Source organism: Bubalus kerabau, chromosome 13 (genome assembly GCF_029407905.1).
Source record: "Bubalus kerabau isolate K-KA32 ecotype Philippines breed swamp buffalo chromosome 13, PCC_UOA_SB_1v2, whole genome shotgun sequence".
NCBI lineage: Eukaryota > Metazoa > Chordata > Mammalia > Artiodactyla > Bovidae > Bubalus > Bubalus kerabau.
In genome coordinates, this window is record NC_073636.1 from 80,582,789 (window position 1) to 80,596,428 (window position 13,640).

Consider the following 13,640-nt stretch of genomic DNA (forward strand, 5'->3'; position numbering starts at 1 on the left):
TCCCTGTGGCTCACACAGTAAAGAATCTGGTGGGAGACCTGGGTTCGAAAGATCCCCTGGAGAAGGGAATAGCAACCCACTTCAGTATTCTTGCCTAGAGAATTCCATGGACAGACGAGCCTGGCAGGACTACAGCCCATGGGGTTGCAACGAGTCGGACATGACTGAGCAACTAACACTTTTACTTTTCACTTCGTCTTTAAGTTGTATTATTACATCAGTTAAGTGGCTTGTATTAAAGTTTTCAGTTTCACACTGACAGACTGAATTTTATTTATGAAATTAACCCACGAGTATGGCAGCAGGAGCAGAAGACAAATCATGAAATGCCATAGTCTCCTCTGTACTCCCTGGAGGGATAGCTAAGGAGTTTAGTTCTTTGGAGGCTGTTACTTTAAACATCCCTGTCAGTTGATTATAGGCAAAGATGAGACTGTTACATATCCTACACAACCATCCTTTCCCCAAACTTCTCCTGCATTCTGTTGGTTGTGATTTTGACTCATCTAGCATCTCTCTCTCAGAGAAGGCAATGGCACCCCACTCCAGTACTCTTGCCTGGAAAATCCCATGGACAGAGGAGCCTGGTAGGCTGCAGTCCATGGGGTCGCTAAGAGTCGGACGCGACTGAGCGACTTCCCTTTCACTTTTCACTTTCATGCATTGGAGAAAGAAATGGCAACCCACTCCAGTGTTTTTGCCTGGAGAATCCCAAGGACGGGGGAGCCTGGTGGGCTTCCATCTATGGGGTCGCACCGAGTCGGACACGACTGAAGCAACTTAGCAGCAGCAGCATCCCTCTCTAAAACAAGTATTAGCTTCCATGTTTAGTCCATCAGCTTGAGAGGTTTAAGGATGCCTTTCTCTTTGCCACACTACCTCTCCTTGCTTGAGAAACAGCTTAATTTCACTTAATTTCCTCACTTCTCTTTTCTTCCTGACCTTGTCAGAAACCAGACTTTTATCTTCTGATTGTCAGTTCTCCAGCTTTTTTTCTGCTCTCTGAAAAGTTGGACCTTATAGCCAGCAACCCCAGTTTCAATTCACACTGCTTTGTTCTGACTACCGTTTCTAACAGAACTCCTCTTGGATGCAACATTCCTGCCAGTGGGTAGATACCAATGACAACTAAAAAATTCTGTTAAGTTACGCAAGTACTCTGTTGTCTCCAGGATTTTTGTTAGACTTGGCACATTTCATACCTCTTATTTCCTGCGGATGACTCATAGTCCACAGATGACACTTCACAGTTAGGAAGAGGAGATCAGTTTAAGGACGAGACATTAGGTGAGTTTTACCTGTTACTCGACAGTTTGGGCCATCATGCCAAGAGGCTTCAGCTGCTCCTCTGACCTCTGCAGCCTATATCAATTCCACGTTCAGAACACCCAAGGCAGTCAGACGCTGACTGCAAAGATTAGCTCCCAGCTCTTTGGCTGCCTCCCATTTGTCTGCTGGGACACAGGTTTCTTGACTCAATTTTGGATGTCAGTATATGCCGGTCTGCTTGCCACTTGCCATGAATTCATTGGAAATTCTAATTTTCTGACTCTCCTTATGGGCTTCCCAATCTCCCTTTTTCTGCACTGTGATGGGTTGGTTGGTTCTATCTCCTTATTTCAACAGGGTCTCACACAGGGAGGGAAAAGCTTTTCTGCAAAGCCTAATTTCTAGATGTTTGTGATTACTTTCAGGTAATTTTGCTACATGTTTCTTTTATTGGAGTATAATTGCTTCACAATGTCATGTACAACAGAGTGCATCAGCTGTATGAACACATATATTCCCCCCTCTTCAGCCTCCATCCCACCCTGCTCTTCCCACCCCTCCAGGCCAACACAGAGCACCAGCTGAGCACCCTGTGCTACACACCAGCTTCCCACTAGCCAGCCGTTTTACACGTGGCTACATGTTTCTGAATTAAGCCACACAATCAGAGTTGACGTTGAATGACAAACACCTAGTTTATTCATCAGACTTTTATTGAGATGCACCCTTTGCTTCTTGCATGCTGAATTGGATAATCACCCCCAGCTGTATTCTGCGCAGGCAAGTTAGAAAACTCAGCTGTCAGACTTCCAGTGTTTTACTAGAAGCTGTCTTCCCGGTGGGAGAAACCACACCCTTCATATCAACAGAGAAGCTCCAGTTTCCTTTACTCACACCCTGGAGTCATTTCCGTTGCCTGTGCTTTAACTAAAGCTGAGGGGTCAGAGATGCAGAGGCCTGGGACTTACCCGTGTGGGAGCGCAGGTGCACGGTGAGCTGGCTGGAGTTGCGGCTGGCGTAGGGGCAGAGCTGGCACTTGTAGGGCCGCTCGTCCGAGTGGATGCGCAGGTGCTTCTTGAGGCTGCTGCTGTCCGCGGCCGCGTAGTCGCAGAGGTGGCACTTGTGAGGCTTCACGCTGGTGTGGCAGCGCATATGCATGGTCAGGTTGTCCTTCCGGCTGAAGCACTTGTCACAGAACTCGCACTTGTGCGGCTTGTCCCCTGCAAACACACAAGCAAGAGTCACGGCTTCAGGGGTTCTGTCCACCAGGACGCTGGCAGAGAGATCCAACCCAGAAGGTGGGCCGAGTCCCGGGCTCTGCCTTTTCCTTCTGACCAACGCCCGGAGACAGGAAGACACGGAGGTCTAGACAAGCGCCGTGGAACAAGAAGGTGTGCTGTTTCATTCGTGGCTCAGAACTTTTGCAGACTCCCAAGGAGCAGAGATAAAATCAGGCTGAAAGGAAGTCATAGGCCAACCCTTGTTTGGGAAAATGAGAGCTTTCCTAGAAGCAGTCAAGATTGGAGGGGGCAGGTGGCGGATATCTGGAACGGCTTTCCGGCTCCCTAGCTGATGAGCCACCTGGAGAACAGTCAGGGTGACTCTTGCCTTACTTGTGCTAAACCACAAGCAGCAGAGGCACCTACCCTCCCGGGCTGCTAGGAAGGAAGGCTGCTTAGGCTGGAGAAGCATCGCCGAGGCTCCAAGCACGTGGAGGTTCCTGGAGAGCAGAGAACCCCATGCCCAGAACATCACCACCAAACTGCGTTCTTCCTTCTCCCATGATGACTCCAAACGGATCACATGCAAACAAAAACCTACTCAACAACCCACTGCTCAGGGAAAGCCAGAACCGGAAGGCATGCCCAACCCAAGAACCTGGACTCAGAGAAAATAATTCTTTCAACACCAAAACCAGATATGGGTCTTTAAAAGGCTGTTTTGGGTTGTGCGAGGCTTGGGGGATCGTTTCTTGATAAGGGATTGAACTCGGGCCCCTGGCAAGGGCAGTGCTGGGTTCTGACCCCTGGACTGCCGGGGTATTCCTCAGACATGGGTCTTAAGATGGCTCAATTAGAGGCAGGGTCTGACAATGTCCAAAGCCTAAGAATGATGACATCCTGAAGCTTTCAGGAAAAAAAAAAAGGCCCAGATGAGCACACAACTCCTCAGACAACACGGGATGGTTGCAGGATGGGAAGAGTACCTGCAGAGTTCCACAGAAATTACTGAAATAAAACCCCGCACTTGAACTCGCTTCCCTGGTGGCTCAGCTGGTAAAGAATCTGCCTGCAGTGCTGGAGACCTGGGTTCAATTCCTGGGTCAGGAAGGTCCCCTGGAGGAGGGCATGGCAACCCACTCCAGTATTCTTGCCTGGAGAATCTCATGGACAGAGGAGCCTGGTGGATTGCAGTCCATGGGGTTGCAAAGACATGCAACTCAGACACGACTGAGCGACTGACAGACACACTTGAACTCGCATTCAGTGGGAAGAGAAAATAAAGCTAAAGATGACACAAGGCATCACACTTGAACCGTGTACATCAGAACAACAACAAAAAGGTAACTGGATAAGACGTGGGATGTAATGAAATGGGAAGGACTGCTTTCAAACCAGAAAAGAGAAGCAAGCATAAAAAAGGGGGCACAACAGAAAATAAGGTAATAGTCAAACTAAACATTTAGTACAAATGGATTAAATTTCCTGTTAAAAATGTCAATTACATTTTAAAAAAAGTCAGCTTAATACTCTTGAAAGGGGAAAGTGTTAGTCGTTCAGTTATGTCCATGGGCCCACAGGCCCATGGGCTGTGGCCTGCCAGCCTCCTCTGTCCATGGAATTCTCCAGGCAAGAACAACTGGAGTGCGTGGCCATGCCCTTATCCAGGGGATCTGCCAGATCCAGGGACTGAACCCAGGTCCCCTGCACTGCAGGCGGATTCTTTACTGTCTGAGGTACCCAAATAAAAATGAAAGAGAAGTAGAGAACGATACACAGTGTTCTAGGAAAATGCTAAAAGGCATCAGAAACATCAGTATTAGGCAAAACAAATCATGGTAAAAACCACTACAGATTTCATATGGAAGAGACAGAACTCACCAAGTAGATGTGAATCAAACTTATGAAACTAACATGGTTTCACAAAAGCTTTTTCAAGGAAAACTATAGGACATATTTTAAAACAACTTTTGCTCAAGAGTCACAATTAGATTACAAACTCTTAAGAGATGGACAGTGAGAGCTCCACGATATCAAAGCCCAGAGCCTAATCACTTTTCAGAAGAATCTCTGAACTTCCGTTCCAAAGGCTGAAAGCAAGTGAACCACGTGCAACTGGAGAAACGAGGAGAAATGGAACTTCTCTGGTGGTCCCATGGCTAAGACTCTGTGCTCCCAACGCCAGGGGCCCAGGTTCGATCCTGGTCAGGGAACTTGACGCCTCATGCTGCAGTGAAAATCAGAGTTCACGGGCCACAACTAAGGCCTAGCAGTCAAATAAATACTTAAAAAAAAAACCCACCAAAAAACCAACTAGAAGAAGTGAAAACAGACAGCACTTGACCTATAAAAACAAAAGAATGGCTATTAAAAAGGGAGGTTTGCTTGAAGAAAAGATACCAGTAGACCAGTGTTTTCAGTGTTGCCACTACAAGCGTTTGGGGCCAGGTAATTCTTGGCTGTGCCCTGTCTCGTGCATTGTACACTGTTTGGCAGCATCCCTTTCCCCTCCCCGACAAGATGCCAGTAGCACCCTCCTCTCCAGTTCTGAGACTCAAAAACGTCTTCAGATATTACCAAATGTGCTGGGGGGGAAGGGGACGACACTGTACCTGGTTACGATCCATTTTAATAGACACTGGAAAGAAGGGACAGATAGATAAACTTAATCATGACTATTAAGTCAGACTTTACCCCAGCCAATTTCTGTGCATGTGTGTGCTTAGTTGCATCGTTGCGTCCGCCTCTTTGTGACCCCATGGACTGTGGCCCACCAAGCTCCCCTGTCCATGGAATTCTCCAGGCGAGAACACTGGAGTGGCTAGCAATTCCCTTCTCCGGGAGATCTTTCCCACCCAGGGAAAGAACTTGTGTTTCCTGCTTCACATGTGAGTTCTCCATCGTCTGAGCCACCAGGGAAGCCGACAATCAATTATGATGAGTCAATAAAATGGCTATGTCCAGGAAGATACAAAATTACAGTCTGAATTAAGAAAGAAAACAGAGCAATAACAAATTTAGAAAAACTGCTGTATTAGAGACGTGCCCCAAGGTAAACCGTTTTTTGCGCAAATATTTGCTGTCCTTCTCAGGAGAATTAGGCTGCATGATCCTATCACTGTCGGGCTGGACATGGGACTGGCTCTGCACAATGGAGAGGAGCAAACGTTAAGAGCCAGTATCTTGGGAATTCCCAGGTGGTCGAATGGTCAGGACCCTGCACTTCGACCAGGAGCCACAGGTTCAATCCCTGGTCTGGGAACTAAGATCCCACAAGCCGTGTGGTACGGCCAAAAAAGCCCCTAACAAAAAACCACGAGAGCGAGCGTCTGGTTGGCTACACTTGCCTCTCTTGTTCAAGATGGCCCGTAACATACCAGATTAGGGGTCGAGTTTGGTGTTTTGAACTATGTTTCAGGTGTGCAACACAGTGATTGAGTTTTAAAAGTTCTATTACACTACAGTTATTATAAAATATTGGACTTATTTCCTGGGAAGAGCAAGGATTCTTAAGTTGGGCCCTGTGGGTAAAATTTAAGGAGTTCCAGACCTTGGATGAGAAGGGATTAAGTTTTTATCTCCTTTACCTCTAACTGGAATTTACCATTCCCGTACATTCCGAGAGCTCATTCCTCTTATAAGAACTGCAAGTTCGTACCCTTCGATCGCTATCTCCCCATTTCTCAAACTGAACTCATAGAAACAAGGAGTAAAATGCAGTTTTGGGGTCAGCAGGTCTGGGTGGGTCTGGGATTCTGTGTTTCTAATGAGCTCCCAGGTGGCGGTGACCTTTCGGTCTGTACCACTCTTCAGGACTCCCCTGGTGGCTCAGATGGCAAAGCGTCTGCCTACCATGCAGGAGACCTGGGTTCTCTCCCTGGGTTGGGAAGATCCCCTGGAGGAGGAAATGGCACCCCACTCCAGTATTCTTGCCTGGAAAACCCTATGGATGCAGGAGCCTGGTGGGCTACAGTCCATGGGGTTGCAAAGAGTTGGACACGACTGAGCGACTTCACTTTCACTCTTCAGGAAAGCAAGGGTAGTCTATTAAAATACTTCACAACGAACACTTTGATAGCATCTGTACTTATAGTTTACTGTGATTTTATTATGCTTAAAAATATTATTCTGGGAGGGCTCTGTAAGCTTCACAAAATTGCCAGGAGTCCACAGCAGGAAAAAAGGGTTAAGAGCACCTTTAGCTGGCGTGTTCCAGAGAGGCTGCCCCACCAGCTGGGTCCTGGAGGGGAGACCACAAGGCTTGGGGCTGCCACTGACTCTGGGGACACGGGGCTCAGCGGAGCTGGCCTCTGCGGCCACTGAGATGGACATCGTCATCACAGCCTAGTCCATGCACTCTCCAGCCTCCGGGAAAAGAAAGTCCTAAACAGAGTACTGTGGTCACGTTCTACCCAATTTTCCAGCAAAAGTGTTTCCATGTTCAATTGTTTAATAGCAGAGGGAAAGAAAAAAATGTCTCAACTCACTTTAGGACAGATTAACCCTGAGATCAACACAGAGTGGGATAAAACAAACATTGGACGACAATGTCCTTTATGAGGTTAAACACCAGACAATTATCTTAAGTGCAAAACATCTGAAATTCAACCGTCACATGTTTTTTTATACTTTAATAGCTAAGTTGTGTCCAACTTTTTTGCTATCCCAAGGACTGGACTCCACCAGGTTCCTCTGCCCACGGGATTTCCCAGGCAACAATACTGGGGTGAGTTGCCATTTCCTTTTCCAGGGGATCTTCCTGACGCAGGGATCAAATCCACGTATCCCGTGTCTCCTGCATTGCGGGTGGATTCTTTACCACCGAGCCACCCAGGAAGCCCCTCAACTATCATTCTTGATGGAGAAACCCAAAGCCAAACAATACACATCCAAAGACCCAAACCCACTTCCACAGACTTGGAGTAAAAACAAACAAAAACTTCTCAAACATGACAAAATGATTTCCACAAGGATCCTAAGGACTTGAACCACAAATGGTGGTTAAAAAAAAAAATCCAAGTAACTCCCTGGCAGTCCAGTGGTTAAGACTGGGTGCTTTCACTGCCGAGGGCCTGGGGTCGATCCCTGGTTGGGGTGCTAAGATCCCATAAGCTGCTCTTGCAGAGAGCCAAAGGGGGGCAGGGGAATCAAGCTATTTCATTCGAGTCAGGAGTAAGATTCGGATGGTTTGCTTCACCACTATTCTTCACCTCTGACCCAGAGCACCAAGGCACTCTAGATCGAGTAGAAAGACAAACACGATTTGCATATGACAATCTACCAGGGCAATTCAAAAGCATAAACTTGACCTACGAGAGTACACAAGGCAGCCAGGGGCCTGGAGAGAACATGCAAAACTTCTCTGGAGCTCGTTCTGCCGCTGACAGCACTCTAATAAGTTCCCACACCCCCCATCGCTCCCCCACTCTTCATCCCAGGCTTCTCCCTGAAGAGAACCTGACCTGGTTCATCCTGACCTGGGCGGTGGGGCGGCTCGGGGCGGCAATGCTTGAATTAAGTGCCGTGTTCCCTGATTCACAGTCTTCAGTGAGTACTTTTCAGCTAGCCCACTCTGAGGAAAACACAGTTCTTGTGTTTCTTTTGTACTTTATTCCTGTGGGCTTTTCATCTGAATATTGGCACTTCTGTTGAGTGACGCTTGTTCAGACCCTTTTCTATTGGACCCATCACCGATTTGCAGGCATCCTTGCGTGTTCAGAAGATGAACTCTGCCCCATGTTGCAAATTTCTTAACTTCTTGATGATGTCTCAGTGGAAGTTTTAGCTTTAGTCATAACGTCGTCTTAGTGGAAGTTTTAGCTTTAGTCATATTTAATCTGTCTTCTTGGTGGACTTTGCTAATTGTGTTTACCTGTCTATTTTCAGCATAAATTTGTCCTCCTATATTTCCTAGTAAGTTATAGACTTTAACTTATTTAGTATATTTGGAATTTGAATGATAAATTTCCCTATTAAAAATGTCAATTACACTACAAAAAGTGTGCTGTAAACCAAAATACTCGGCTGCCTTGACAACCAGTGCCTGAGGGGTGGTTGCACCGGCGCCGTCCCTACGCTGTACCGTGTTGACTTGAAAGAATTAAAAAAACCACGGGTATTTCAGATTTGGTATTTGGCAGATGTTTCCTTAAATGTGAACTAAGTGAGCCAGTCATGTCAAGGAAAGTTACCGACAGAACTGGGATGATAACTTTTGGATTCTAGACTGCCTGGATTGCAAAACACATATCCCTCACTATCCCAGGCCTGCAGCATCCTAGCTTTAGGTATTTCTACTGAGATTCATAATTAAACATGATTTTTCTCCTACGGTACAATGAAATGGATCAACATTTGGAAGAATTACAGAAGTTGGCAAAAGCCATATTTTCCCAAATGACTGGCGTATGACTGTCAAACCAAGTATGGTTTGGAGAGCCAGTCAAGCATAAGTAAGGGCCATTCAAAGCTGAAAACAGACAAATGGAATTTAACAAGTTTGAAAAATTTATGGAAATGACTGCAAATTCTATACAGCAACTAATATTTAACAAACTACCCTTTGCTATATTCTGGTGTAGCATTACCTGAAAAGACTATCGAAATACTCCATTTCCAATTACATTATGTGAACGGCCAGATTTTCCTCTTACATTCCAACCTAAGGAACACACAGCAATAGACTGGACTGGGATACAGGGGTGAAAGTTCAGCTAAACCATGAAATAAGACATGTTTGCAGATGTATATACACTGTTACTTGCTTTGTTTTGGAAAACAGTCACTTCTCATAGAAGTGTTTATATATAGCGGGCTTACTGTAAATTTATTCATTTAAAAGTAAAAGTTTATGGTTTTAACTTCTAATGCAGTAACTGTCAATTAAATTCTTCGGGGGATCTTCAGGTTTGAAGCGTAAAGGATCTCAAAATGGTGGTTGGAAAATCAATGTTCTACCCATTTGGCAAAGGTCCAGCTTCCTCCTCAAGCACCCCCTGCACACACTGCCACCCCCACCTCCCTCTCACAGCTGCGCTGAGAGGCCATGTGGTCTACATGTGAGCTCTTTTTCTGGGCACTTGCCACACAGATTCAAGACTTCAAGCTCCCAGACTTCATTTCCACAGCTAAGAATCGCCACACCACTAAGTTCTGGCCAATTGGGCATCAACTGAAATGATGTATAACTTCCAGGACGCTGCCTTTAAAGGTAGGAGTAGGGCTTCCCTGGTGACTCAGTAAAGAATCCGCCTGCAATGCAGGAGACCCGGGTTCGATCCCTGGGTTGGGAAGATCCCCTGGAGAAGGCAACCCACTCCAGCATTCTTGCCTGGGAAATTGCGTGGACAGAGGAGCCTGGTGGGCTACAGTCCATGGGGTCGCAAAGAGTCGGACACGACTCATCAACTAACACAAGCCATCTGAGACCACGCCAATCTTTGGGATATCCAAGCACCAAAACAGGACCCTGAGTCCCTGAAACCATGGGGCTGGCCACCACACTCACCAACAGGACAGAAATATGCTGGCCTTAGGCAACCACGGGGAAAGATGCTATCAGTGCTCCAGGGCCCACTCCTGCTTTCCAGAGGCAGCACGGGCCTGCCCAGCATCTCCACCCCGACTCAGGGAGCCCCACCAAGGACATGGCCTCACCTTGTACTTCCGGATCCCCCTCATACTTTGTATCACTCCAATAAGACATTAATCTAGCCCCCGCCTGTCTCTCGAGGTCTTCCTGGTACCGTGGCCACAGGGGCCTGACAACCCGCAGGCCCCATCCTGCTCACTGCAGGTTTTGGGACTGCCCCAGCGGAGAAGCACTGCCTGGTTACCCTCAGGACAGAGTCGCCCACTTTGAAGTTGCCTAACCCTGCCAACTTGATAGGGAGTCTCTCATCTTTGTTCAAATGGCTCCCACGGTCTGCAGGTGACTGCCATCATCCTGGCACCCCTATCTCCCGAGGCTTCACGAGGAGGCTGTTCACGATCCACCCTTCCCAGGCAAAGCTGGCCCTTTGCTCTCTAGCTTCCACAGCCCACTGTCCATTTCCAAGAGAGACTAGGTGTCCAGAAAGCTGTCCTCTTGACGCTGGAGCCTCAGGGTTTCAGCTGGGCATGTGGCTGCCCTTCTTGAAGCCATTTTCCAGCCCCGCTTCGTGCCTGGTGTGATGACTGAGTCCTGCTCATCATCCGGCTAGTCACCTGGGAGGCCGCTTCAGGGGCCTGGCCTGGGGGAGGCTTAGAGCCTTCCTCCCGCTTCAGTTCTCCACCAGCTGAGAGACTGAGGTCTGGAACAGCTGCCTCGGACCAGGAGACGAAGCTGTTAGAATGACAGCTATATCCCACCAGCTGGGGACTACCTGGCTTCTTGAATTGTACTTGAGAAAAAGAACATTGATTGTGTTTAAGTCATTTAGTCTGGTTTCTGTGAGAGCAGAGAGATCAGTATCTCAACTCATACAGCCAGAGGGTGTCTGTAACGAACTAGACAGTGTGTCTCCGGCTCCGTGCACCGTGTGGTCTTCTGTGACTATTCAGTAATCCCACCGTAGGGCCAGGAACAGTTATTTTTCATGCAGCTGTTAATATATGATGGGCTTACGCTTCTATTATTTGTAACAGCAGCCGCAGGTAACAGGCGAGCCGGGCATGACAACAGGCCGTACGCGGTTTACAGAGCCTGCTTCTAGGTCATTCCTTTGCTCCAGCACATCTGGTTTCTCTGCATTCTCAACAGCGTGGTTGCTCAGAAGGCACCTTCCGTCCAGAAGCAGCCTCACCGCTCTTTTATCCACTACCCCTATGGCCACAGGGCCTCTCTGCTGACCCTCCCTCTGCCCGCCTCTCCAACCGCACCCCACGCCCGTTCTGCTCCGTCCACGCCTTTGCACGGCATTCCCTCCCCCTGGAGTCCTTCCCTCTCCTCGCCTGACTCCTCAGCCATCTTTCCTACCTGAAGAGCCTCTTCTTCCAAAAAGTCTGATATCACCAGCTTATGACAGTCTCCCCCCGCCTGTCAGTTATCATCACTGCCTTTGAGACTCTTCAGGTCCCAGCCTCTCCCACTAGATTTTGTCGTGAGGCAGAGACCTTCTGCGTCGGGCTCACCATCATACATTCGTGTTCTCGGGCTTTTTTCCAGCACGCAACTTTGGAACAAATGAACAGGTACCTACCCGTGTGGATTCTTAGGTGGCGGTCCAGATCTTTCATGCCATGCACAGTTTTGAAGTGGCAACCTAGAAAAGAAAAAACAGGTTCCCTTAACAGAACCTCAAAGAGGAAGGTACGAAGAATCTGAAATCCCGGCGAGTCAGTGCCTGAGCTCGCGTGGCCGCGCCGGGTACAGGGAAGGGGCTCAGCATGTCGCGTCTACCCTTCACCTGGATAGCAGCAGTTGAAGGTCCTCTCCCCAAGGGTTGCTGTTGGTTCCTTTGACTCGGAGGGAAGAGCCGCGACAGGGGCTTTCTGGGTGTCACTGCCGTCAGCGGAGGGACAAGGTGGTTTGGGAACATCGTTATCTAGTTCCGAAGCTGAAATCGAGACAATGGAAAGTATTACTTGATTTCTCAAATATAAGCACCATGATCAGGAAGATGCCCTAGAGGAGGAAATGCCAACCCACTCCAACACTCTTGCCTGGGAAATCCCATGGACAGAGGGGCCTGGTGGGCTGCAGTCCACGGGGTCGCAGAGTCGGACACAGCTGAGCGCACAAGTCTTAGAGCAACTTTGGGTTTATTTTACCTTCCCCCACTCCCCCCCCCCCGAAAAACCCCAAACATTACAGATTAGAAGCCATGCACACTCTGGTCTCGACCATCCTCTTCACCAACTTCCAGGAAGCAGAGGGGACAAAGGAACATGGAAATGTGCCAGGGACACGACTGCCAAGATCCAGACTTTGCAGCAGAGCCTCTCAAACAACGTGGGGGAAGACCTGGTTTGTAAAATAACTTCCAACCCTCCAGGCTAGCGTTTTTAATAGATTAAACACGAAGTACGAGAAAAATGGAATAAGACAGTAGAAGCCCAAACGCTTCACATGTGACATAAAGCTGGATGTTTACTGAGTTACTTTTAAATGCTGTTTCTGAACTTATTTTAACTCAACTCAGCAACAAGTCACAGACCACACTTCAAGTATCACTGCTCTCTAGGTTAAAATGCCATTGTTTCAACCTGAAACATGAAGAAAAAAAACAAAACAAAACTAGAGACTAAAAGACTTGAGATGGTCTGCAGTATCAGGACTTTCTGGGATCCTGATTAAACATACTGTAAAATCCATTTAAGACCCCAGGATGCACCAACACTAAATGAACGTTTAAGGGAAGTTTTTAAGGCGTGAAGATGAAATTAAAGTTTTGAAGAGTATTCTAGTAGTTTGCATGCATTCATGCTCAGTCACGTCCAACTCTTCACAACCCTATGGACTGTAGCCCACCAGGCTCCTCTGTCCACAGGATTCTCTGGGCAAGGATACTGGAGTGGGGTTGTCACGCTCTCCTCCAGGGGATCTTCCAACCCAGGGATTGGATCGGACTCTCCTGCATGGACAGGTGGGTTCTTTATCACTGAGCCACATGGGAAGCCATGTTCTAGTAGTTTGGGGATGGCTATTAGTAGATTGTACATGTCTGATGTGCGTCAAAATAATCCCGGGCAGGGCAATGGCTGTATGAAGAAACAATCGGCCACTTTTAACTAGTGATTGAAACCGAGCCTCTGGTTCATGAAGTTCTTCGCATAACCCTCTGTTAGCAAGGCTGACCCAGGTGTAACTGTGGTTTCTGCCAGCCAAAACGGCCAGATTATTTCATAAGGTTCAATCTAAAAGGAGACTTTAAAAACGTCTATAACAAAGACCAAGTGCTCCTCAAAGACTGTAAAGTGATTTCTCTCCAAATGGACTTAAGACTCGGGTAAAAAGAGGTGCTGTCAATATTTTAAATCTGAAAAGAAAAAAATGTATTCAATAGTTTATGAATTACATCCCAGAGTCAGGGACTTTTGATCCCAGGCTTTCCAGGCGGCTCAGTGCTAAAGAATCTGCCAGCCAAGTGGGAGATGTGGGTTTGATCTCTGGGTTGGGAAGATCCCCTAGAGAAGGAAATTGCAATCCACTCCAGTCTTCTTGCCTGGAAA

At 47.6% G+C, this 13,640-nt stretch overlaps 1 protein-coding gene across 2 annotated transcripts in view; it reads right to left on the reverse strand.

Annotated features, from left to right (window-relative positions):
• Positions 1-13,640, reverse strand: part of ZFP64 (ZFP64 zinc finger protein) — an 80,098-nt gene that overhangs the window by 1,682 nt on the left and 64,776 nt on the right. For both annotated transcript variants that reach the window (XM_055545337.1, XM_055545338.1), the window contains 3 exons: positions 11,876-12,025; positions 11,669-11,731; positions 2,238-2,489 (listed from right to left, as the gene is read on the reverse strand). In XM_055545337.1, coding sequence (XP_055401312.1) covers positions 2,238-2,489; positions 11,669-11,731; positions 11,876-12,025 — 465 coding nt within the window. The remainder of the gene's footprint in view (positions 1-2,237; positions 2,490-11,668; positions 11,732-11,875; positions 12,026-13,640) is intronic.